We start from the raw sequence: 23,451 nt of genomic DNA, 5'->3' as shown, positions 1-23,451 counted from the left end.
TTCCTATGCTAAGGATACTGCCCAGTGTCTCAGCTGACTTCCTGTTCCCTGCAAGATATAGGACTTCAGCTTCTTTTCCAGCACCACATCTGCCTGCATGTTCCCATGCTCCCTGCCATGACAATAAAAGACTAAACCTCTGAAACTATAAGTGAGCCACCCAATTGAATGTTTCATTTATAAACATTGCTGTGGTCATGGTGTCTCTTCACAGCAATAGAAACCCTAACTAAAACAGCAAATAATTCAATTAAAAATGGGCTGCATATCCAAACAAGAGAATTTTCAGTAGAGGAAACTCAAATGACTGGGAAACAATAAAAGAAGTGTTAACTATCATTAGGTCTCAGAGAAATACAAGTCAAAACTACTTTGAGAGTTCATCTTACATCTATCAGAATAGCTAAGATCAATAAGACAAGTGACAGCTTATTCTGGTGAGAATGTGGAATAAGGGGAGCACTCATTCACTGCTGATGGGAAGGCAAACTTGTAGAGCTACTTTGGAAATAAGTGTGGCACTTTGTCAGAAAGATGAAAATCTATCCACCTCAAAATCCAGCTGTAACTCTGAGGCATATACCCAAAGGATGCTACATCCTACCACAGAGACACTTGTTTAACTCTGTTAATTGCTACTTTGTTCATAACAGCCCAAAATTGGAAACAACCCAATGTCCCTCAACAGAAGATAAATAACATGGGTATATGTATACAATGGAGTACTACTTAGCTGTAAAAATAAATGAAATAATAAAATTTTCAGGTAAATGAATGGAACATGAAAAAAAACAATCATCCTAAGTGATGCATCCCAGACCCAGAAGGACAAATATGGACTGTATTTACTTATGTGTGGATATCAGCTGTTAAGTCAATGATAACCAAACAACAACCTCTAAAACAACAGAGGTTAGATAAAGAGTGAGAGATTTTGGGGGCATAGATAGATCTCTCTAGAAAACAGAAATAGAATAGATAGTTATGGATGGGTGGCAGGATTGAAACAGGTGGATGAAGTGGAGAGGGAGATCGAAGGAGGGGCAGGAAGAAATATGGGGAGAGATAGTTAAAATTAAGAGTCATTTGAAGGATATTATGGAAACCTAATACAGTAAAAGCTTCCTAAAATATATACATGTATGAAGATGATCTAAGTGAATTCACCAAATAATCGAGAGACAGAGTGACAACTGGATATTTCTTATTACTAAATGAAGCTTCCAGTACCAGGATTGGGTTACATCTAATTGCATTATTTGAAAATGGGTTCCAATGGGAATCTCCAAATAACCCAGACTGTTGCAAAGACTATAGTTTCCTCTTCACAAACTGATGGCAAGCCCATGGTGCTGAAGATAATGTTTACACAACTCATTGAAAATACAGAAATCGAGCTGTTGCCTACATAGAGTCTTCACCCCTAGGTGCTAGAGTCTTGGATGAAGGAAGGTACTCTGTATACTATCAAAAGAGAAATGTAAACAACAAGCTAGCCACAAACCCTTTGATCTACAATGGTGTACTACCTGCAAGATATGCTAATGCAATGGTGGCACAAAACTTCTAGGAATAACCAACTAATATCTATTTTGACTTAAGGCTCACTCCACAAGATGGAACTCATATCTGATGCTGATTGACTCAAGGATCTGAGGCTAGCTATCCAAGGGATCTTGGGAAAAACTAGGTACTAATGGTCTAAAAAAAGGGGGGAGGGATAAAATGACTTTTAATGATATTCTACTATACTTGTAGATCAGTGCCTTGCTCAGTCATCATGGCCAAGCTTCCTCCAGCAGCAGATGGGAACAAATACAGTGACCCACAGCCAGACAAAATGCAGAGAATGAAGGACCTTGGGATACATTCCTAAATGGGATGGGTCCATCAAATCATTCTCCTCAGTGTTCACAGAACCCTCTTGAAGAGAAGGCAGAAAGAGTGCAAGGGTCAGAGGTGATAGAGGACACCAAGGAAACAAATCAGTACCAACACAGAGACTGAAACAACATACATAGGGCCTTCACGGGTCTGCACCCTAACCTAGAAGCAATCTCCAATTGATAATCACTTGTAAATGAAAGTTTAATTTTCTCCAAGTGCTGTGGAATGCCATTTTGCATGCTGTGAATGTGTGTTGCTCTGATTGGTTGAAAAATAAAATGCTGATTGGCCAGTGGCCAGGCAGGAAGTATAGGTGAGATATGCAGACAAGGAGAATTCTGGGAAGAGGAAGGCTGAGTCAGGTGTTGCCAGCCAGACACAAAGGAAGCAAAATGACAAGGCAGAACTAAGAAAAGGTACTGAGCCATATGGCTAAACATTAATAAGAATTATGCATTAATTTAAATGTAAGAGTTAGTCAGTAATGACCCTGAGCTAATGGTCAAGCAGTTATAATTAATATAAGCCTCTGTGTGCTTACTTGGGGGATGCAAGTGGGAGAGATCTGGCGGGACCACCAGCAGGCCAGGATACTGGAAAACTTTCAGCTACATCCAAGGGAGTCTTACTGGAGAATAAACTACTCTTAATGGTAGGCTGCATGTCCAGCAGTAGATGGCCATCAGAAAACAAACTCAACATCACCTTTGGATGTTCCCTGTCTCATAATATCATGTCAGGGTTTTTCCTTTTTTTAAAAAATGTATCTTTTTTAATTTTATTTATGTATATTTTTTCTTTTCTCCTTTTACCTTATAGGTTCCATATATATACATATATATATATATATATATATATATATATATATATGTATATATGTATACACACACACACACACACACACACACACACACACACACACACATATATATGGCTTCCAGTTTAGTGTTTTTCTGGGATTCCTGTATGTGGAAACAAGTGAGTCTCTGTTTCTTGTGACTTCTCTTGGGTTCTTTTCCTTATATTGTTGGTTTTGTCCTATTCCAATGTGTTAGTTTAATCTTGTTTTTATTATATTAGTATCCCTTGGAGATCTGTTTGTTTTCTTATGAAAGATAGAATGAAGGTAAATCCAGATTGGGGAAGGGGAGTTTGAAAAGGAACTAGGAAAGTAGAGAAAGGGGAAACACATTTCAGGACACACTATATGAGAAAAAAATCTATTTTTAGTAAAAGAAAAAAAGAGGTTTTTGCATAAAAACATTTGCAGGTTGTATTTATGCTTCATTTTAACCCGCTCAGTATTATTCCATTTACATGACTAAGCACTGAGAACTTAGATGGGTACTTGGGTAGGAATAAGATGCATAGTAAGCTTTGCCATATTTAATTATTGAGTTGGAAATATAAATTCATATGTATACAGATTCATACTTCCACAACATACATATGTATGTAAAGACACTGGAATTCTTTATCCTTTGATGACAAACTGAGCAAATATCTTTTGAAATAAATTTTAAATGTAATGGAGAAAGTAGTTTATTGAAGTGTTACCTTAAAATAAGTACATGAAAATACTGGAGAGATGGCTCATCGGTTAAGAGCACTGGCTGCTCCTGCAGAGGACTGAAGTTCAGTTCCTTGCACCTACATGGCAGCTTACTATCGTCTATAACTCCAATTTCAGGTGATCTAACACCCTCTTCTGGCCTCTGCAGCTACTAGGCACTGATATGTAGCACTGACAAACACTCATACTCGTGAAACAAAAATAAATAGAAAAAATTAATATGAAGTTGAAAATTATGAAAAATTTCAGTTTAGAATCTGATAAATTTGAAATTTGAAATAATTATTTTGTTTTTAATTTCTGTATGTATTGGTGCTTTTTGAGCATGTATATCTGTGCACCACATGTGGATCTGGTGACCTCAGAGGCCAGAACAGGGTAGAGGAGTCACCTGGGATTGGAATTACCAACAGCTGTGAATCATGTGAACCAGAGGATCGAATCTGGATCCTCTGAACCAATAGCCAGTGCTCTTAGCTGCTGAGTCATTCCTCCAGCCCTAGAAAACAAATTTTGAAAAGAACAAACAATACATCCATTGTTTATTTTTGGTCTGTATTTTGAGTCAGTGTGATGGTGGTATATACAATCCCCTTTATATAAGTTTTAACTCTTTCCAAATGATCTTGGAGATGTTTTTAACAATTATTTTCTCTAAAATCCTTAATATTTCAGTTATTTGATTTAAGATTCTTATCAGATTTCTTCAACTATCTATGCTAACAGCTCTAACTATGGCATATTCTTCCCATGATTAGGAATCAACAGTTTTTCAACTTTATTTACATTGTGACTCTCTGGAAAGATCTTACTTTTAATGTTCAGTATGCTTTCGCTGTATCTTCTCTTATTTATGATGAAACTACACAAAGTAATTCCCAGAATTGGATGCCAATTTAGTTGAGGAAAGATGTACAAGTAAGGACTAATTTTATAAGAGGGTAGTTGATGCGTGAACATTTTTTCTTGTAGGAAAATCTTTGTTTTCTTGCATCACTGTATTGTGTTCGACACTGGGCACTATTTGCATAATGAGAAACTCTCACAATTTGCAATTTGATGATAATAATGGCTAGCTATGGACATTTTTTTCTTCCACAAATGTGTGGTTAAAATTATCCCCAGGGCTGAGCTAGTCCTAGGCATGCACCTTCCTCTGCAACCTCTACTCTTTGTTATAGGAGCATTTGCATAAGGAGACATTATGCAGGAGCAGCAGAGGATTCGGTAAGTAGTGAGTAAGAAGAGATCACTGAGAAACTAAAGCAAGGTTTCCATTTTAGATACGGTTTTGAGCATGCCTCTAGATGTATATAGATATAGGAAACATCAAATCAATGTTGGGTGAAGCATGGTATAAGCTTATATGTTTTTTTAAGTCTTTTGGTAGGACATTTTGATGCATATGTTTATTCTTCACTGGACTTCTCTGAGAATCATTTTATGTACATAGTAAGTGGCAAAACAATGATACTAACCTGTGCTTCTGAGATCTATAATTTGTTTTAACCATTCACTAAGTTAGACAGACTTTTTTAACTTGCAAACTATCTGTAGCAATAAAGAGGGGGAAAGCCCTTAATAAAGTTTTTAAAATAATGTCATCTATATTTAAAAATTTCAATCAAATAACTGTAAGTTGTTATGAAAATGTGTTGACATGAATTAAAAATCAGAGAATTCTCATCAAAATTATCAGTTGGCATCATTCTGGACCAGTTAAAATGTTCACAAATTTATTCCAAGAGAAATGAACATTTCAGGAGATCAAACATAATGGGGGTGTTTGGAGATCTGCTGAATCAGAGTGCAAATGAGGGACAACAACATTGAGCACTAGGATCTCACTGACTAAGGTTAACAATGTGAACAGAAATCATCTTTCTGCACATCCAATCAAAGCAGAATATCCATTTTTATAAAAGTAGGTTGGGTGCTGAATATTGAATTACAGTCTATGGGATCTTGCAGAAAAAAAATAAAACTTTTCATAGAATTCAGGTATCATTGGAATTCCTAAATCAAAAGGGCAAACATTATACATTATCATGGACCATATGAAATAAGTGACATTTGTAAAGCTAACACAAAGTCAAGGTCATTTGAACACTGCTGTTTCCCAAACATTTCTGATTATTAAGCCTTTGCAATTAAAAGACTCCTTTCATATTATTTTATGTTTACTTAGAAAGGCATATACAATATATACACATATATATTAAGTGAATTTGCACCACTTGGAGTGGTAATGCTCCCTCTTGAGAACCAGCCATAAGAAACCTCCCTTCAAGTTTTTGTTCAGGAGAGTCCGAGAGACTTTCCAAACAATTTCAGCCATTGCTGTTGTTCTCAGTTGCCTCCCAGAACTTGAAGGTAAGACCCGTTGGTGAAGAAACCACTTCAGACTTTTTTGTTTTTTGAAGTTCCGTTTGTCATTATGTCATGTCATGGATTTTTTTCTTTCTTTTTTCATTATCTTATTTTTTAATTTTAGTTTATTTATGTATTTTTCTCTCTTTTTATGCTATAGGTCTTTTGTGTATATATCTTGGCTTCCTGCTTATGGTTTTTATGGGGTTCCTGAATATGCCACAGATTGGGTCTCTGATTCTTATTCATTCCCTTATGCAATTTTCTTTCTGTTTGTTTTGTTTTATCCTATTTTGATATGTTACATTTTATCTTATTTTATTTTGTTTTTTAAAAAAAGATGGAATTCCACAAAGGACTAAGGATATAGTTCAGTGGTAGGGTTTTTACCTACTGATGCAGAATGTTCTGTGTGAGGCAGTCTGGCCAAGTGAAAGAGAGGATTAAGGACTTCCATGAGCTGACTCACAAACTACATCCTCCAGGGGCTGACTTCTTTGCAGTGCTCTCCTTTGGGTCTCTCTTAGGCCCCTGACTCCTCCCACCCCTCCCTTTGCCTGTCTCCTGAAGTCTCTTTCCTCCTTGGACTCAGAGACTCCACTAAAGCCTTAGGACCTGACTACCTTGACAAGGCAGAGAGGGGTAGTCGACCCTCCAGTGTTGTTTGTTCACAGTTTGAGAAGGGCCTGGCATCAGGTGAAGTGTGGGGCAGTTTTCTGCCAAGGTGTAAGTGTTGCCACATTTGAAGTTGGTTCCAGGTGTAGTCTCTTTGTGCCACATAATCATGATTGCTGTCTATCTCTGCAGGATTTTTCCAGAAAAAAAAATGGCAACATTACACAGTGGCCCATAAACCAGACACTTGTGACAAAATTTCCCTGGGTCTCCTACTATTACCTACCTGCCTGTCTCTTCACACTCAACTTTTGACTGACCTACTTCCCAGCCTTCCTGGAACCCCTACAACATCCCAATTCAGCTTAAAGTGGTCAGATGATAATTACAATCAGCCCCTATCATCAGCAAAATGTTGGAATGTTAAATCCTAACCCGCCTCCAATTGCAGTGCCACTGACAATGTCCTAAATGACAGTCTGGGCTCAGCTCTGCCTAGACTCTTGACAGGTTCAACAGAGGATTACTGAGGTATACACTCAGCACTCCTGGGAAACCTGTGAAATGGGTATCTGTCTGGTAAAAAGAGCTATCTCTCCCTACCTCAGCAAATGAGGAATCTAGGTCCCTATTAGCACATACCCATGACATACCAAAGTTCCATGCTGGCTGCTGGTCTCTTGTGGCTCTCAAACCTCCTCACCAGGCTCTTTTGGGCTGCATACTTCCCCCACTTCTTTAAAATTGGCATGACTTTCCTTACCATTCTGCTGTCCTCGGCCTCCCAAGGGGTAGTCATGTCAGCTTTGGACTCCTCCAAATGATTTTTGCTTCTTTTTGTCCCCAAGAAATACCCATGGCAGCTTTGAAGTCCTGAAAGAAACCACCTTTCCACCTGGGAAGTGGCCTTGTTCAGGGTTTTACTGTTCCCTCCCTTACACTTACATGTGTGTCTAGTGGGTGTGTACATGTGAATGAAGGCACCTATGGAGACCAGAGGTGTTGAACACACGGAGCTGAAATTACACCAGTTGTCTGTGAGTCACCTTGTGTGGGTGCCGGGAATTGGACATCTATCCTTACTAAAACTATGAGAGGACAGAAAAAGAAGGGACAGAGAGTTCAGGACAGAACTGAAGCTGTATAGACAGAATTTTGTCTTAGATAAATAAAGTGAATGGACAAAAGAGCATGTTGTAAATAGATTCTTTTCCTTCAGATAACTCCATGGTGGACATAGTGTCTTCCCCTTGACTCTGGAAGGAATCATCTCTGAGCAGGCACCTGGGAAAATTCCTGTATCTACCTTTTGCATTTTCTTTCACTTGTCTGTCTATCTGTCTATCTATCTATCTGTCTATCTATCTATCTATCTGTCTATCTATCTATCTATCTATCTAATTATTTATAGATATAGTCTCCCTACTTATCACAGATTGGCCTGCAACTTTCTATGTAGACCTCTAATGGTGCTATAAATAACTGGGCATTTGATGTGGAAGAGTGAACTAGATCTTTATCTCTCTGCCTGCATAAAAATCAACTCCAAATGGATCAGCTACCTTCATGTAAGACCTGATACTCTGGAATTACTATTGGAAAAGTAGGGAAAACTCTCCAAGGAAGAGACATAGGTTAGAACTTTGTGAATTAAACTCCATTCATCCAGGAGATATGGCCAACCATTGATAAATGAGTTGTCATAAATGTCACCATATGAACTAGTCTGGATATTATCAAATGACAAAAAAAATTTGCCTTTGTGTGAATTAAACACCCTTGGACATTGTTGGCAGAGCAAACATTGATTCAATCATCCTGAGACACAGTGTGGAGATTTCTCAAAGTCTGAAATCATGTCTGCCCTGTGATCCAGTCATCTCAACATTCTGGACATAACAAAGGAAAGGAGGTCAGGATGCCAAAGAGTCCTCTGTACTGCCCCATGTACCCAAGACCTGTTCCTGACAACCAGGCTATGGAGTTAACCAGTGTGCAGCAAGGGGTGAACTGATACAGCACAGTGCAGGACCCCTCATGAAACCAAAACCAGACCTGCCAGATGGCCCATGCTGTCTGTGTCTCCACAGGAAGAGAAGTGAGCTGCTTTTTGAGTTTCTTCTGACAGTGATTTGGTTGCAGGGGGCCAGGACTTCTGTCATTTTGGAAACCTCTCAGTCTCTAGTTCACAGGCCCTTGTCCCTTGAAGAAAACTCTGCCCCCTCAACAGGATGTGAATGGCAGGGCAGAAACATAAGTTGAGGAGGGAACCAGGTTACAGGCTACACAAAGGCAGTGCCTTGTGATTAGGAGTCAGGGCCCTTGTGAGCATTTCCACACCCAAATATAAGGATTTTTTGATGATGCTGAGATAGGACAACTGCAGAGAAAGATGGAAGTATTTCAAAATGAATCAAAACCTAATCCTTTAACAATGTGTCTAGCCTACAACCACATGTCTGTCTAAGAAGAATGTGATTAGGCCTTATAATTCAGGAGGTACAAACCTGTCACCCCAGTACCCAGGATTCTGAACGGGAGTATCAGGAATTGTGGGTCAACCGAGGCTACATAGCCAGACCTTGTCTCAGCAAAAGAAAGGGGAGATGGATACTGAGACTTGTGGTCAACTTGAGTCCACCTGAAAGACATTATGGTAAGAAAAATTATCCTTAAAAGAGAGAAATACTTCATATGTGGAGCCTAAAACAAAATTCTCCATTAGTGATAATAGCGGGATGGAGAGATGTTTCCAGGATGCAGACTAGGCAGTATGTAGGAGGAAGAGGGCAGAGATCTAATGCACAGAATGAAGACCAAAGTACATCATGGAGAATGAGGGTTGCTCTCACCACAGGGAGAAAGGGTGCATTCAGAAGACAGACATGCTGACCAATTCACTATCAGAATGTTTATATAGATATAAATCAGGACACCAGAGCATGTGGTTCAAATATACAAAGGAATTTATTGTAGCAAGAAAACAATCTCTTTATTCAGATATTTGTGCCGTATATCTTTTTGTCTGGTGCCTGTCTTTCTTGGTAACACTTCTGCAGAGCAATCTTATGCCCAGCTCTCTGAGCATATCCTCCATGGCTGATCTTCACCTGGATACACAAGGCATAAAGTCATCAGTCCCTCAGCTCTCACTATCTAGGACCTTTCCTTAGAGACTGTCTTCATGGTTCAGTTCTCTAGGTATTGGTTGATGTCACTCTCTAAAAGGGGACCCACTCTAAAAAGCCCTCAAATTACTGTCAGTGTTCTCTATGTCTGTCCCTTGCAGCCGGCAGTACTTCTGATGGAAAAGTGGTGTCCCTGCCTAGGTGACCGAGAAAACAGTAACAACAGCTGACTCCATAGAGTAGATGGAGGGGACTTGAGCAGCACCTCACCCTCACATGGCTCCTGCCAGGACAGAGAGGCATTACCCTCAGTGAGGTAAGTCTCCAAGCTGCCTCAGACACTGTTCCACCAAAACAAGGAGTTAGTACAAGGGCCTGGGTGTTACCTGGATCAGTAGACATTTTCTTTTGTTGCTCTTAGTCCATCTGCTTGTAAGCCTCTGGCCCAAATTCTCTGTCAATCAGAAGCCTCTTCCATCAAGGAGACCTGGTAACAAGGCATTTTGTGAAGATGACCAAATGTTCACTTGTCCATCACCCTGTAACCAATCATAACTTCCCCATGGCCTGAGCAGAGAAGTATCACCTGTGTGTTCCCCCTTCCATCCAGTGTGTTAGGGCTTGAGTGGCATCTCCTGCTCTAAGCACCATCCAGTTGAAAATGTCCCTTGCTGAGTGTAGTCCCAGGAGTCTCCTTGGTAGCCCCAGCATAGGGTCATACAGGCAGCAAAAGTCTTTCCCAGCCTGCTGCCTGGAGACACAAAACTTCAGCACCAGCCATGTCCCTACAGGATGTCAGAAAGAAAACAGCTGGGATCTTTGTGTGAGATACTGTTGAAAGTAGTATCTTGGGGTGTAGTAGAGTGTGGTCTTGGGGTGTACTAAAGTGTGGTTTGGGGTGTACTAGAGTGTGGGCCTAAGGAGGGGTGTGAATCTGACCCCTTAAATCCCTTTAAGTGTCTCTGAGTTATCTTAGGAGGTGGAAATATGGCAGGAGACCATGAGCCACCCAGAGGAACACCCACACTGTCAGGCCGGGGGTTGCCATTGTTTTTCCATCAACAGATTCTATCCACGATCACGCTTGGAACCAGCTCCATCTCTGAATCCAACTGTCAAACACTCCAGACTTCACCTTGCTTCCACTCAAAGCACAGCTGGTGGGCCTTCCCTTGCACAGGACCGGATGCCCTGGGGGAAAATGTGCACCATGCCATGTGTTGGCTTCACGTGGCTCCTGCGAAGCAGTAGAGCAGGGTGGTAAGTGATTGCATTAGGGGTGGAGACAGGAACAAGCTGAGTTAGAGGAATTTTGAGACATTTCCAGAAGGGAAATCACATGAAATATGAAATTACCTTTCTTGGAATGGGAGTCCTCTCCAGTTCAAGCGAACTTCACTAGTGTCAACTGTGCACGAGGTACATTGGGAGAAACGTGTGTGTGTGTGTGTGTGTGTGTGTGTGTGTGTGTGTGTCCCTGTCTGTCCAGATACAGAGTAGAGAAGAGTGCATCCATATGACTCAGGTTGCAAAGCAACAAGCAGTTCAGCAGTAATAGTGCTGGGGTGAGTTATGAAGGTGTCTGGATCTGGTGGGGACGGGAAGCAAGCTGTCTAGTAGTTCAGGATGGTGCTGAGAGCTGCACCATAACTAATGGACTCACCTGTTCCCACACACTCTACCTTCCCAAATGAGCACAAGATGGACACTCCCTGCAAACTCGTTCCTCCTCTGTGTCTGGCTCCAACCTGGTCAGCAATACTCATCTTGAACACATACAAACTGGGCAGGCCCTCTGGGGTCCTCCTCTGCTTCCGGTGCCGCTCTCTCTTCTAATGGCTCATGGTACACCTGGCGACAGGTAGCTGGAATGATGATCACACTGTGCGTGGAAGGTCCTCTGAGGCCTGTTTTCCTAATGATCACAGCACTCCATGGATCCTTGTTTAAAGGATCTCGGGTCCCACGGAGTGCTTCACTTTACTGGCACAATTGTGGCACCACCAGCCATCATGAACCTACCTACAAGGGAGAGTCAGGAGGATCATGAGTCTGTCAGACCTGCCTCCCAGAATCCTTTCTCAGTCCTCAGGGTCCAGGTGATGTGAGAAGGGTGTGCCATGCCCCCTCCTCCCCAGTCATCATCTGCAGACACAGGAACACTTTGCTCCTAGTTTCAGCCTGTGATATGAACACAGCTTCCCATGGTACACAGCCATCTGAACTTCCTACCTGGCTCTCTCCAGCGGCCCTGTGCATCCTCAGCATGCTGCTCTTCACTCTCTGGTTTCAGCTTTGGGGGAGCACAGTGCCTCCAACAGCACTTGAAACAGACACAAAAAAGGGCCCTCTTAGGAGAACATGCAGGTCTTCTGCTTGGCTGTGCTGGCCCTGCGCAGTGCTGGGCCCTCAGTCTGATTCCTCCTGAGTGCCTGTCCTAGTGCTCTTTACCCACCCTTCTCCTCACCCTTGCCCAGCCTCGGGCCACTATCCTCTGCTATCTATCTGCATCTAGGTCAAGTTTCTCAGGAAGGATACTGTGGGATTTGCTTTCTGGTGTGAACTCCCAAAATGGGCATGTCTATAATCTGTTTATTTAAAAGCATATCATTTAGTCCAGGAAACAGCTTAGTGAGTAAAGGCACTTGACCCCAAGCCTGGGGACCTCAATTCATTCCCTAGGACCCACATGGTATAAAGACAGAACTGATTCCTGCAAGTTAACTTCCACACACACATATAGTAAATAAATAGTTTTTTTTTTCTTTAAAGAAATGAACCAGATTTTAAAAAAGGCCTAGATAGAAAAGTGCATTGGAGCCTCTCCACCTACCTGTTACCTTGGCTCCCTCCATGGTCCTCTAAGGTCACAGGCAGGATTTTGTTGCAGCCTAGGCGCTCCCTCTTTTCTGTTGGTATGCAGCAACATAAACTTCTCAGGCCTTTTATAATCCTGCTCTGTAGGCTCTTCCAAATCCGCTTTCTAAAGGGGGCTCTGGGTGCAGTCTGTCTCCGGCCACTGAGGTGTCCCTGGGATGTTTCTGGGGAGGATGGGCTGAGGTCTTTTTCTTGTACAATCGGACCCTCATCCTGGGCCTCCTTGCTGGAGAATGGAGTTGATCTATCTTGTGAGGTCATGTTGTTCTTTGAAGCAGCTGTAGCAACACTGAGGGGCTGTCCTCTGAGGTCCTCCTGAGGTGCAGTTTGTAGGAGAGATGAGCTGCTCCTTTCACCTCTCCGACCAGCAGTAGACATGCTGTGGGGCTGTCCTCTGAGGTCCTCCTGAGGTGAGGTTTGTGGGAGAGATGAACCGATAATTTCACCTTGTATGTTGACGTCTCTGCACTGAACTTCCTCCATAGTGGTGTGATGAGATAAAACATCCCGTGAGGACGCCTTGCTCTTTGATTTGTTAGGGCCAGCTTCGGACACATTCCAGGATAACTTACTGGAATAAGTTTCCAGTGCTGAAGACACTGTGGTACATATTTCATCGGAACTGTTAACAGTGCTCTCTGAATCCCCCGAGGTGCTGTTCGTGAAATTAGCCTCATGTACACACTGGGGGCAAGACACTGTGGTACATATTTCATCGGAACTGTTAACAGTGCTCTCTGAATCCCCCGAGGTGCTGTTCGTGAAATTAGCCTCATGTACACACTGGGGGCAAGACACTGTGGTACATATTTCATCGGAACTGTTAACAGTGCTCTCTGAATCCCCCGAGGTGCTGTTCGTGAAATTAGCCTCATGTACACACTGGGGGCAGGACACTGTGGTACATATTTCATCGGAGGTGTTAACAGTGCTCTCTGAATCCCCCGAGGTGCTGTTCGTGAAATTAGCCTCATGTACACACTGGGGGCAGGACACTGTGGTACATATTTCATCGGAGGTGTTAACAGTGCTCTCTGAATCCCCCGAGGTGCTGTTCGGGATATTAGCCTCATGTACACACTGGGGGCAGGACACTGTGGTACATATTTCATCGGAGGTGTTAATAGTGCTCTCTGAATCCCCCGAGGTGCTGTTCGTGAAATTAGCCTCATGTACACACTGGGGGCAGGACACTGTGGTACATATTTCATCGGAGGTGTTAATAGTGCTCTCTGAATCCCCCGAGGTGCTGTTCGTGAAATTAGCCTCATGTACACACTGGGGGCAGGACACTGTGGTACATATTTCATCGGAGGTGTTAACAGTGCTCTCTGAATCCCCCGAGGTGCTGTTCGAGAAATTAGCCTCATGTACACACTGGGGGCAAGACACTATGGTACATATTTCATCGGAGGTGTTAATAGTGCTCTCTGAATCCCCCGAGGTGCTGTTCGTGAAATTAGCCTCATGCACACACTGGGGGCAGATTCTGTGAATGGGGGCTGTTTTCTTGTCAGGGCAGTTCAGGGTGGGAGGCCTACTGTACCTCGTTCTCCCCTTTTTGTCATTCTCGGGACTCTCAGTTAGAGTGTGCAAACTGGAAGAAGTGGAAAGGATAGAGACACTAGATCCCCTCTTGATAGTCACTTTAGGTGTTGTGGGAGGGCCTGTAAGGTTCAAGGTTCCAGCAGACTGCTTGGGCTGAAGATCTTTTGTAATGTCTTCCCAGGGTGACTGCTGCCTAAGAATCAAGTAGGTGGCCATCACTTGATCAAACTTCTTCTCGTGTAAAGCTTCCAGGATCTGTCCTTGCTTATAACCCATGACACCCATGATGGCCATCACAGTGGGGTCTGGGTAGCTGTCCTCATCGTTCTCTCTAAAGGGATTGGGAGAACCTTCATTGCCATGCTTCAGCCATTGAAAGCCCACAACATCATCTATTGTTGGTCTTTCTCCAGGATTTATAGTTAACAACTTAGCAATAAGATCCCAAAGCTCTGGCGACAGCTTGAATTCAACAGAGTACTTTCCCACCAAGATCTGCTCCTTTATTCCTACAAAGGCAGTTCCCTTGAAAGGGAGGCACCCTGTAGACATAAAGTAGAGTACAACCCCCAAACTCCAGATGTCGGTTGCTCGGCCATCGTAGCCTCCACCTTTAAAGACTTCTGGGGCACAATAAGGAACGGTCCCACAGAAATGTGCTAGCTTCTGCCCCAGGGTAAGCTTGGTGCTCAGTCCAAAATCACTGAGTTTTATATTTCCTTTGCCGTCCACTAAAATATTTTCAGGCTTTAGATCCCTGTGAACAATCCCTTTCATGTGACAATACTGAAGGGCACATACCATCTGTTTAAATACCTTACGGGACTCCTCCTCCTGTAGGTAGCCAAACTCCACAATCCTGTCCATCAGCTCTCCGCCTATGGCATAGTCCATCACTATGTACGTGGTATTTGTGGTGTCGATTATGTGCAGAAGTTTAATGATATTGGGATGGTCTAGAGATTTCATTATTTCAATTTCTGATTTGATGAGGCTATTCTTTGTGCCTTTTGGAAGAACTTTTACTGCTACCCTTGTCTGGGTGAGTAGATGGCTAGCCAATTTTACTTCTCCAAATGCTCCCCGACCAAGGGTCTTTAGGATTTCATAGTGCTCTGTTAGAGCCTCTTCGTCACAGGAGTTGTACTGTAGGGTGTTGCCTTGAGCCATTTCCCACTTCTTCCTCTTTGTTGATATAAAGGCTCGTACCAACACCAACTAGTGATGCAAGATAAAAATTAATTAAAGCAGATCTAGGAAAAACATTTATAGCTATAAATTCCTGCGGTTAAAAAAAAGATGGTTGTCCAAAATAACCTAATGATGCATGTCATGGTCATAGGACAACAAGAACAAGCCAAACCCAAAAGAAATAGAAGAAATGCTCAAGTCCAGAGCAGAAATTGGTGAAATGGAAACTAAATTACAAATACCAATGTAACAAAGACTTGATTATTTTAAGAATAAATATAATTGATGTGATGTTAACCAAAATAGCTAATAGAAAAATTGAAGATACAATTTAACAATATTAGAGACAAAATAAGAAACTAATAGAAAACTTTAAGATACAAGTTAATAATATGGGAGACAAAATAACATTCGATTACCAGAGATACAACTGAAATCCAGACATCTAGACAATCACTAGGGAATGTTTTTAAAATGTTCCAGTGAATTGGAATAATCTAGAATAAACTTCTAGACACACATTAGCTACCAAAACTCAACTGAGAAGATATAAAACACCTAAACTGAAAGACTGTCAGAGTCAGAGGCAGTGGATGACAATACAAACTGTTTTCTGGACAAAGCAGGGCAGTTGCCCATCTGAATTTACAGCATTGTGACCTGCTTAAGCTCACTCCAGACAAAAGTCTCAGCATGAAGAGGGGAGGTTGGACAAGAAGTCACACTCCTGATGAGCTATTGACAACTGATAGATTCCGGGAGAGGGAGAAAACTTTTTAAGGGTGTGGCCCCTGGTAGGTGGGACCTACCACACTTCAGTGGAAGGCCATATATCCAAGAGTATAAGGACAACAGAGACTGTACTTGATGGTGAAAAACAAAACAAAAAGACACAAATATGGGTGGTAGGAAAGAGAGTATGGAAGATTTGAGAGAAATTGGAGGAAGGGATAAACATGACCAAAATATATTGTATGAAATTCTCAAAGAACTAATTTAAAACAGAAAGAAAAGCAACAAAATTGAAATAGTAACTTAAAATAATCTCTTGACAAAACAAAAACAAAAAAAAACAAAAACAAAAAAGAACAACAACAGAAAAACCTTCAGGACTAGACAAACTCATTGGTGATTTCTATCAGACCTCTGAAGATCAGAGTGCAGAGCTAAGCCACTAGTTAGCCATAGAGGCCAGGTGTTGATGGCTCACACCTTCAATCCCAGCACTCAGGAGGCAGAGGCAGATGGATTTCTCTAAGTTCAAGACCACCCTGGACAACATGAGATTAATCCAGTCTAAAAGAAAAACAGAGCCAGCTGGTGATGGCTCATACCTTTAACCTCAGCACTAGGAAGGTGGAGACCTATAGGGATATGGCTGGGCAGAGAAAGGAATATAGGGTGGGAGGAGACAGGAGCTCATTGTATTCAGTCTGAGGATTCCTGGAGACAGACTCTTGTACACTTTCATTCTGAGGATGGCTAGAGGTAAGAAGTCTCTCTAGTGGCTAGGTTTTTTGTCTTAATGATCTTCAGGAAAGCTTTGTTAGAGCATACATAAAATATCACCAAGATACCAATGCTTCTCAGACGATTGCATGAAATGAAAAGGGTTAGGATGCTTCCAGACTCATCCTAGGAGCGTGTATTACTCAGGTACCAAAACCAGGTGGATAAGGTAACAAGAAAAAGGTATAATCAACATCCTTGGTGAACACGGATGCAACAGTCCTTAGGAAGAGTACTTAATAGTTCACACGAAATTCAACAGCACTTAAAAGGACCATACTTGATGATGAAGATGGGTTCACCCAGTCATGTAAGGGCTGTAACATATGCCAACTGAATAGCAATGTTGTGCAGAAACAGAAGGGCAAGAATCAAATACTCAGCTGAAAAGAGTGAAATTGTCATTTTTCAGGGACAACGCATAGACCTGGAAACCATGTTGTGTATAACAAGCCAGTCCCACAAAGACATTTTTTTCAAATCTTGGATGTCAGGTTGGGGAGTGGACCTGATAGTAAAAGGGAATGATTAGGGATATGAAGGGGAAAGAGGAGGGGGTAAGTATATAGAGTAGGTGAATATTACCAAAGTACATTATGTACAGATACAGAAATGTTACACTGAAGTTTTTTACTTTATATGCTTAATAGTTACTAAAACAAAAATCTTTAAAAAGTAACAAGAAACAAAGAAAATGAGTAGTTAGAGAAAGAAAAATGGAGGATAGTTAACACAGAAAATTTTAAAAATGTAAAAATTAACATCTAAAACCAGAAACATAAATTACATAAAATAAAACGAAAAATGAAAACCAATACCCCCAAAGCACAACCAGCAAAGTGAGAGAAAAACTCACTCTGTCAAGTAAAACAAGTCACCAGCATCCGAGTCCAAAACTTCACCGATATCCAGGTCCAAAACTGTCACCACCATCCAAGTCCCACAGATCACTCACTACCCAACAGCTCTCTGTACTAGAAGGACAAAACCCAGGCCTAGGCAGTGTGTTATATGCACAGGTGACAGTCATTCCTCACAATGACTCCTTGTGAGGTCAGAGCAAGACATGGACCAATGAGGGATGGGCACACTCCTGTCTAAAGGACTGTGTTAGCTACTCTGCTGTCACTGCTACCAAGTGCCCCACAAAAAGTAACCTAAGGAAGGTTTGCTTCGGCTCACACTTTGTGAGAACAGGGAAAGCATGGTAGCAAGAGTAGTTGGTGTCAGCATGTGGCTGCTTACACTGTACTGGTCACCCCACCTCCAACACAGGCTTACAAACTGCTTCCTGGAGCTAGGCCCCCCTCCCCAAAGCTAGACCACCGACTTCCCAAGAGAGCATCACCTGCTAGAGACCACAAGTTCAAACACAGAAGTGTCTACATGGGACATTTCACAAGCAAACCCTAGGAAGGACTGGCTCCACTTTAACAGTAGTAACAACAGAAATGTTAACAATGAAAACATAGGCCCCTAAAGCTCTATGTTTTATTGGGTATAGACTCATATCTATCAGTAAGAAAGTGAATCCAGAGGATGTTCCAGTGACATTTGCAAGTAAGATCAAAAATGCTATGAAAGCAGCTGGCTGTTGTAGACCATTATTACACAGTGTGGTAATTTCTGATACCTTCCAATAAGGGCTTTTCCCGCTAAATACATCTAAATGAAATTTCTGTTTTCTGTGAACCTTGCATTAATGTTATCCTGAGTATTGTTTTTTAATTTAAGGATAAGTTTGTATAATATTAAAGTTTTGATAATTTAATGCACTTACTATGATTCTAATAATAATCTTTATCATTTTTTATAAATGACTTGCTATGGTACTCTGAAGTAACAAATATTTATTGGACTGATAAGAAATTCCAAAATTTAATAAAATATGTAAAACTGTACAGTGGTCCAGAGTAAAAATTTAATGCATAACTTTATTGTTTCTTTATAAGAACATAGATTTAAATTTTGTGAGAAACTGACTGCTTATTTCAATTCCATCCCCTTTGAAAATGAAGAATTTAAACAACTTTCATCTATCATTCCTTAAGGTCCTACAGTAAGATTCACCAATGTGGTGGCTGCTTTATAAAGCAGCAGATACTTGGCCAGCAGTTTGAGAAGGAATGCTAAATTTTATTAATTGAATTATTTAAAAAGTAAACCCATTATGGAAAAAATAAGTTATACTTCAGGCTACCATTCAACTGTATTTGCTTAAGCAGACCTACTGAGAATAGTAGTAGTTTGATAATGAGAATTAATAATTAGGACTGTCTGCAACTACATTAGGAATGTGTTAGTCTATGCTTTTGTATTTGTGTTTCCCTTTGTGGAATATTTGGCAACTACTACTAGATTAAAAATGAAATTAAATGAAAACTATGCTCTATGTTTGATATACCAAATCCTTAATCTTTATTTCTGAATTAAGTAAAATCATCTCTACTCTTGACAATCCATATATGAAGTGATTGATGCATTCTTTTTTGTTGAAAGTTTTCAAAATGCTCTATTTTTGTTGAAATACAATAATTACACATGTTATAAGACATAAAATACAATGATATGGCATCACCGTAGCACAAGGGGTCTGTCAGTTAATACAGTTTTTAATCATTTCTCTGTGTTGAGAGCATGCAAATTCCTTTCATCTAAGTATTTTGAAATACTAGTTCAAATCTGTTTTCAGCCACAGTTACCCTGCCATGCTGTGGTACATTACAAATGATTTATTCTACCTAACTGGTCTTCTATATATGTCAAACATTCTCTTCCTGTCTTCCTTTTCACCTACTATTCCCAGGCTTTGATGACTATTCAGTTTTATAGTTCTTTAATATCATCTTTTTAGAATCTGCAAATAAATTAGCTGTGGCATTTATTATTCTTCATGCAACTTATATCCTTCAGGTAAATCCATAGTGCTGCAAATGACAGAATTGAATTCTTGTTTGGGGAGGACTAATAGGACTAATATTTCTTAACACACATACCAGTTTCATTATCTACTCATCTGTCATGGATATCCAAGTTGATTCTGTAACAGGTTTACTCTAAATAGTGAGACAATAAATGTGAAAGTTGAGTCTCTTCAACATATTGATCTTCATTTCCTATGGATATTCCCCTTTAGTAGGATACTAGATCACATAGATGTTTGCTTTCTAGTTTTTTGTTTTTTTTTTTTAAATAGAATCTAGTGTACTGTTTTCCTGAGAGTTTTACTACTTTTTACTACTGGGAGTAGTAAAGGGAAAAAAATACTCTCCACCAGTATTTGTTGTTACTTGTTTCTATTTTTGTAATGGTCATTCTGATTGGATATGCTGATTGCTTGGCACAGTGCTGAACCTGTTGCCGGGTTGCTTCCAAGGTTGAACATTTTTTTTTTCATTTTTTGTTAGTGGATTATGACTGTTGTGTGGTTGTTGCTCAGTTCTTTTGCCAGTTTTAAAGTTAAGATGGTTTAATGTTTTGACTGCTGCCATGTTTGAGTTTCTTATAACTTATATTGATTACTAGCTACTGGATGAATGCTTGAAAAACATGTTCATCCATTCTGTGAGTTATGTGTATACTCCTGACTGGTTCCTTTGTTACATAGGTAGTGTTAGCTTACTTTATAATTTTTTTGTTGTGTGCATGTGTGGGTGCCTTCATGTGTGTGTGTAACACATATATGCTGTGTTTATTTTTAACTTCATCATAGTTTTGCCTTTGTTGCTGATACTTTCAAGTTCACATCCTAAAGCTACTCACCTCAACACTTGTCCTGAAGAATCTTCTCTGTATCCTTTTATTTTAGGTTTTTATTTTCTTTCATCTTTCAGATACTACATTTTGGCCTTTTAACTATTTTCACTTGAGCTTTTAATGTGGTGAGAGATAGGAATAAAGTTTCATTCCTTTACCCTTAGATGTCTAATTTTCTCAGCACAGATTGAGAGAATTTCCATTCTTTATGGTGTATTTTTGTTGTTTTTCCAAAAAGTAAACAAGCAAAACCCCAAAACCTGTTGTCTATAATACATAAGTGATTTTTTTTTGGGTTTTTCAAGACAGGGTTTCTCTGTGTAGTTTTGTGCCTTTCCTGGAACTTGCTTTGTAGACCAGGCTGGCCTCAAGCTCACGTAGATCCACCTGCCTCTCTGCCTCCAAAGTGCTGGGATTAAAGGCGTGAGCCACCATTGCCCAGCTATAATACATAAGTTTACTTTGCAGTATCTTGTCTAAGAATGTACTTCATGACATGCTATGTAAGATATTCTAAATTTACAGTGTGATTTAAAGTCAAATATTCGAATGACTCCCGATTGGTTCTTTTACTCTAAGTTCCATTGACTATTTAGGGTCTAGAACACTTATGGAAGTGTTCTAATATTTCTGTGGAAATATACACTGTGTTGGGTGTGGCTGCACATGCTTGAACCTCCCAGAATCTGTAGAAAAGGAAGGGTACAAGTTTGGAGCAAGTCTAGACTATATAACAATTTTGTGTTTCATAAAGCAACAAAAAGAAAAGAAAAAAGAAAGAAAATGGAGGAGTAGAGAAAGAATGAAGGAAAGAAAAGAGTGGGGAGGAATAGAAAGAGGGATAGGGAAAGAGCGAGAGATGGGGGAAAGGAGGAGGAAGAGAGACTGCAGAAAGGGAAAGACTGCCATTGATGGGTATTGCTATAGGAGTTGCTTCGAATTTGTAACTCACTTCTTGTAACAGGGACATTAGAATAGTGGTATTTATACTAATCAATGAATATAAGGTATCTTTCAATTTGATTGACAGGGGAAGGTGTTTCTTCCTCTCTACTGTATTTCTTGACCCATGTATAGTTTTCATTTTGGACAGTCTTCACTCTCTTAGTTAAATCCATTCCTGTTTTTATAGCCATTGAAAAGGAGATTTTGGTCTTGAAAATTCAGATTTGCCACTTTCAGGATCATGTCTGTGGCATATGTGGTCTCTTCCAGAGATCTTTTGATTCTTGGCTTTTGTCCATTTTCTGTTTCCTAGTACCCCTACAAATGTGTTTTTGCTGATAGCATTTCTCTGTCCTGGATTTGGAGAATGGCTTTACATGCCCTTTAGTAAATACCAAAGTCTTTGCAATAACCAGATTTGTTATGTAAAATACTCATCATTTGTCTATCTAAAGTCACATCCTAGCTCTCACCTACTCTTGTGCTATGGAGATGAAGTCCATACCTGATCTGAGCTCTTCTCTTGACCAAGTACCTAATCCTCGTGATGACATGGCATGTTGCTTCTTAAAGAAGTGTGCCCTGAGTGCCCAGTTTGATGGAATTGTCCTCTCCATGCATCTCAGCACATTTGGTGCTTTATTTTTCTCCAGAGCACTCTCAGCCTATATGATATGTTTGTTGGTTATATTGTCTGCTTCCACCCAACTAAAATTTGTATTATGAAATGGTGGCACTTGTTTTGTTTTTATTGCTGTTCTCTTTATATGCCAATCTCCTCATGCATTACTTGGCATATAATAGGTCATCGCAACGAAGGTTTTGGGAACAGTAAAATGGTTCAATGTAAGGAACGGATACGGTTTCATCAACAGGAATGACACCAAGGAAGACGTATTTGTACACCAGACTGCCATAAAGAAGAATAACCCCAGGAAGCACCTTCGCAGTGTAGGAGATGGAGAGACTGTGGAGTTTGATGTTGTTGAAGGAGAAAAGGGTGCGGAGGCAGCAAATGTTACAGGCCCTGGTGGAGTTCCAGTTCAAGGCAGTAAATACGCAGCAGACCGTAACCATTATAGACGCTATCCACGTCGTAGGGGTCCTCCACGCAATTACCAGCAAAATTACCAGAACAGTGAGAGTGGGGAAAAGAACGAGGGATCGGAAAGCGCTCCTGAAGGCCAAGCCCAACAACGCCGGCCCTATCGCAGGCGAAGGTTCCCACCTTACTACTTGAGAAGACCCTATGGGCGTCGACCACAGTATTCCAACCCTCCTGTGCAAGGAGAAGTGATAGAGGGTGCTGACAACCAAGGTGCAGGAGAGCAAGGTAGACCAGTGAGACAGAATATGTATCGGGGTTACAGACCACGATTCCGCAGGGGCCCTCCTCGCCAAAGACAGCCTAGAGAGGATGGCAATGAAGAGGACAAGGAAAATCAAGGAGACGAGACCCAAGGTCAGCAGCCACCTCAACGTCGGTACCGCCGCAACTTCAATTACCGACGCAGACGCCCAGAGCACCCTAAACCACAAGATGGCAAAGAGACAAAAGCAGCCTATCCACCAGCTGAGAATTCGTCCGCTCCCGAGGCTGAGCAGGGCGGGGCTGAGTAAATGCCGGCTTACCATCCCTACCATCATCCGGTTTGGTCACCCAACAAGAAGAAATGATATGAAATTCCAGCAGTAAGAAATGAACAAAGATTGGAGCTGAAGACCTTAAGCGCTTGCTTTTTGCCCGTTGACCAGATACACTAGAACTATCTGCATTATCTATGCAGCATGGGGTTTTTATTATTTTTACCTAAAGATGTCTCTTTTTGGTAATGACAAATGTGTTTTGTTTTTTTTTTTTTAAAAAAAAAAAGGTCTGGTTTTTCTCAATACACCTTTAATAGTTTTTAAATTGTTTCATATCTGGTCAAGTTGAGATTTTTAAGAACTTCATTTTTAATTTGTAATAAAAGTTTACAACTTGATTTTTTCAAAAAATAAAGTCAACAAACTGCAAGCACCTGTTAATAAAGGTCTTAAATAATAAAAAAA

General features: G+C 40.8%; 3 protein-coding genes and 1 long non-coding RNA gene across 4 annotated transcripts; 1 reads left to right on the top strand and 3 right to left on the bottom strand.

Moving 5' to 3' along the window:
• Positions 1-9,388: 9,388 nt before the first annotated feature.
• Positions 9,389-10,963, bottom strand: LOC131909091 (uncharacterized). Its single transcript, XR_009378737.1, has 4 exons — positions 10,599-10,963; positions 10,160-10,358; positions 9,960-10,060; positions 9,389-9,555 (listed from the first exon to the last, which is right to left on the bottom strand). It is a non-coding gene; the product is annotated as an uncharacterized LOC131909091 (long non-coding RNA).
• An 836-nt stretch (positions 10,964-11,799) lies between these two features.
• On the bottom strand, positions 11,800-13,127 carry LOC131909086 (sperm motility kinase X-like). Its single transcript, XM_059260387.1, has 2 exons — positions 12,407-13,127; positions 11,800-11,896 (listed from the first exon to the last, which is right to left on the bottom strand). The coding sequence occupies exons 1-2, from the start codon at positions 12,931-12,933 to the stop codon at positions 11,863-11,865; spliced, it is 561 nt and encodes a 186-aa protein (XP_059116370.1). The 5' UTR covers positions 12,934-13,127; the 3' UTR covers positions 11,800-11,862.
• Positions 13,128-13,566: 439 nt separating this feature from the next.
• On the bottom strand, positions 13,567-14,892 carry LOC131907704 (sperm motility kinase X-like; the record flags this gene model as incomplete). The annotated part of the gene is made up of 1 exon (XM_059258824.1): positions 13,567-14,892. A coding segment is annotated over exon 1 (1,326 nt), but the record flags the coding sequence as incomplete, so codon positions are not given.
• Positions 14,893-21,885: 6,993 nt separating this feature from the next.
• Positions 21,886-23,247, top strand: LOC131907703 (Y-box-binding protein 1-like). The gene is made up of 2 exons (XM_059258822.1): positions 21,886-21,930; positions 22,204-23,247. Exons 1-2 carry the CDS (start codon positions 21,886-21,888, stop codon positions 23,017-23,019), a joined length of 861 nt encoding a protein of 286 aa, XP_059114805.1. The 3' UTR covers positions 23,020-23,247.
• Positions 23,248-23,451: the final 204 nt, after the last annotated feature.

This window comes from Peromyscus eremicus, chromosome 4 (genome assembly GCF_949786415.1).
Source record: "Peromyscus eremicus chromosome 4, PerEre_H2_v1, whole genome shotgun sequence".
In the NCBI taxonomy this organism is placed as follows: domain Eukaryota; kingdom Metazoa; phylum Chordata; class Mammalia; order Rodentia; family Cricetidae; genus Peromyscus; species Peromyscus eremicus.
The sequence above is the reverse complement of the archived record's forward strand: the minus strand, read 5'-3'. Positions and strand labels throughout refer to the sequence as shown.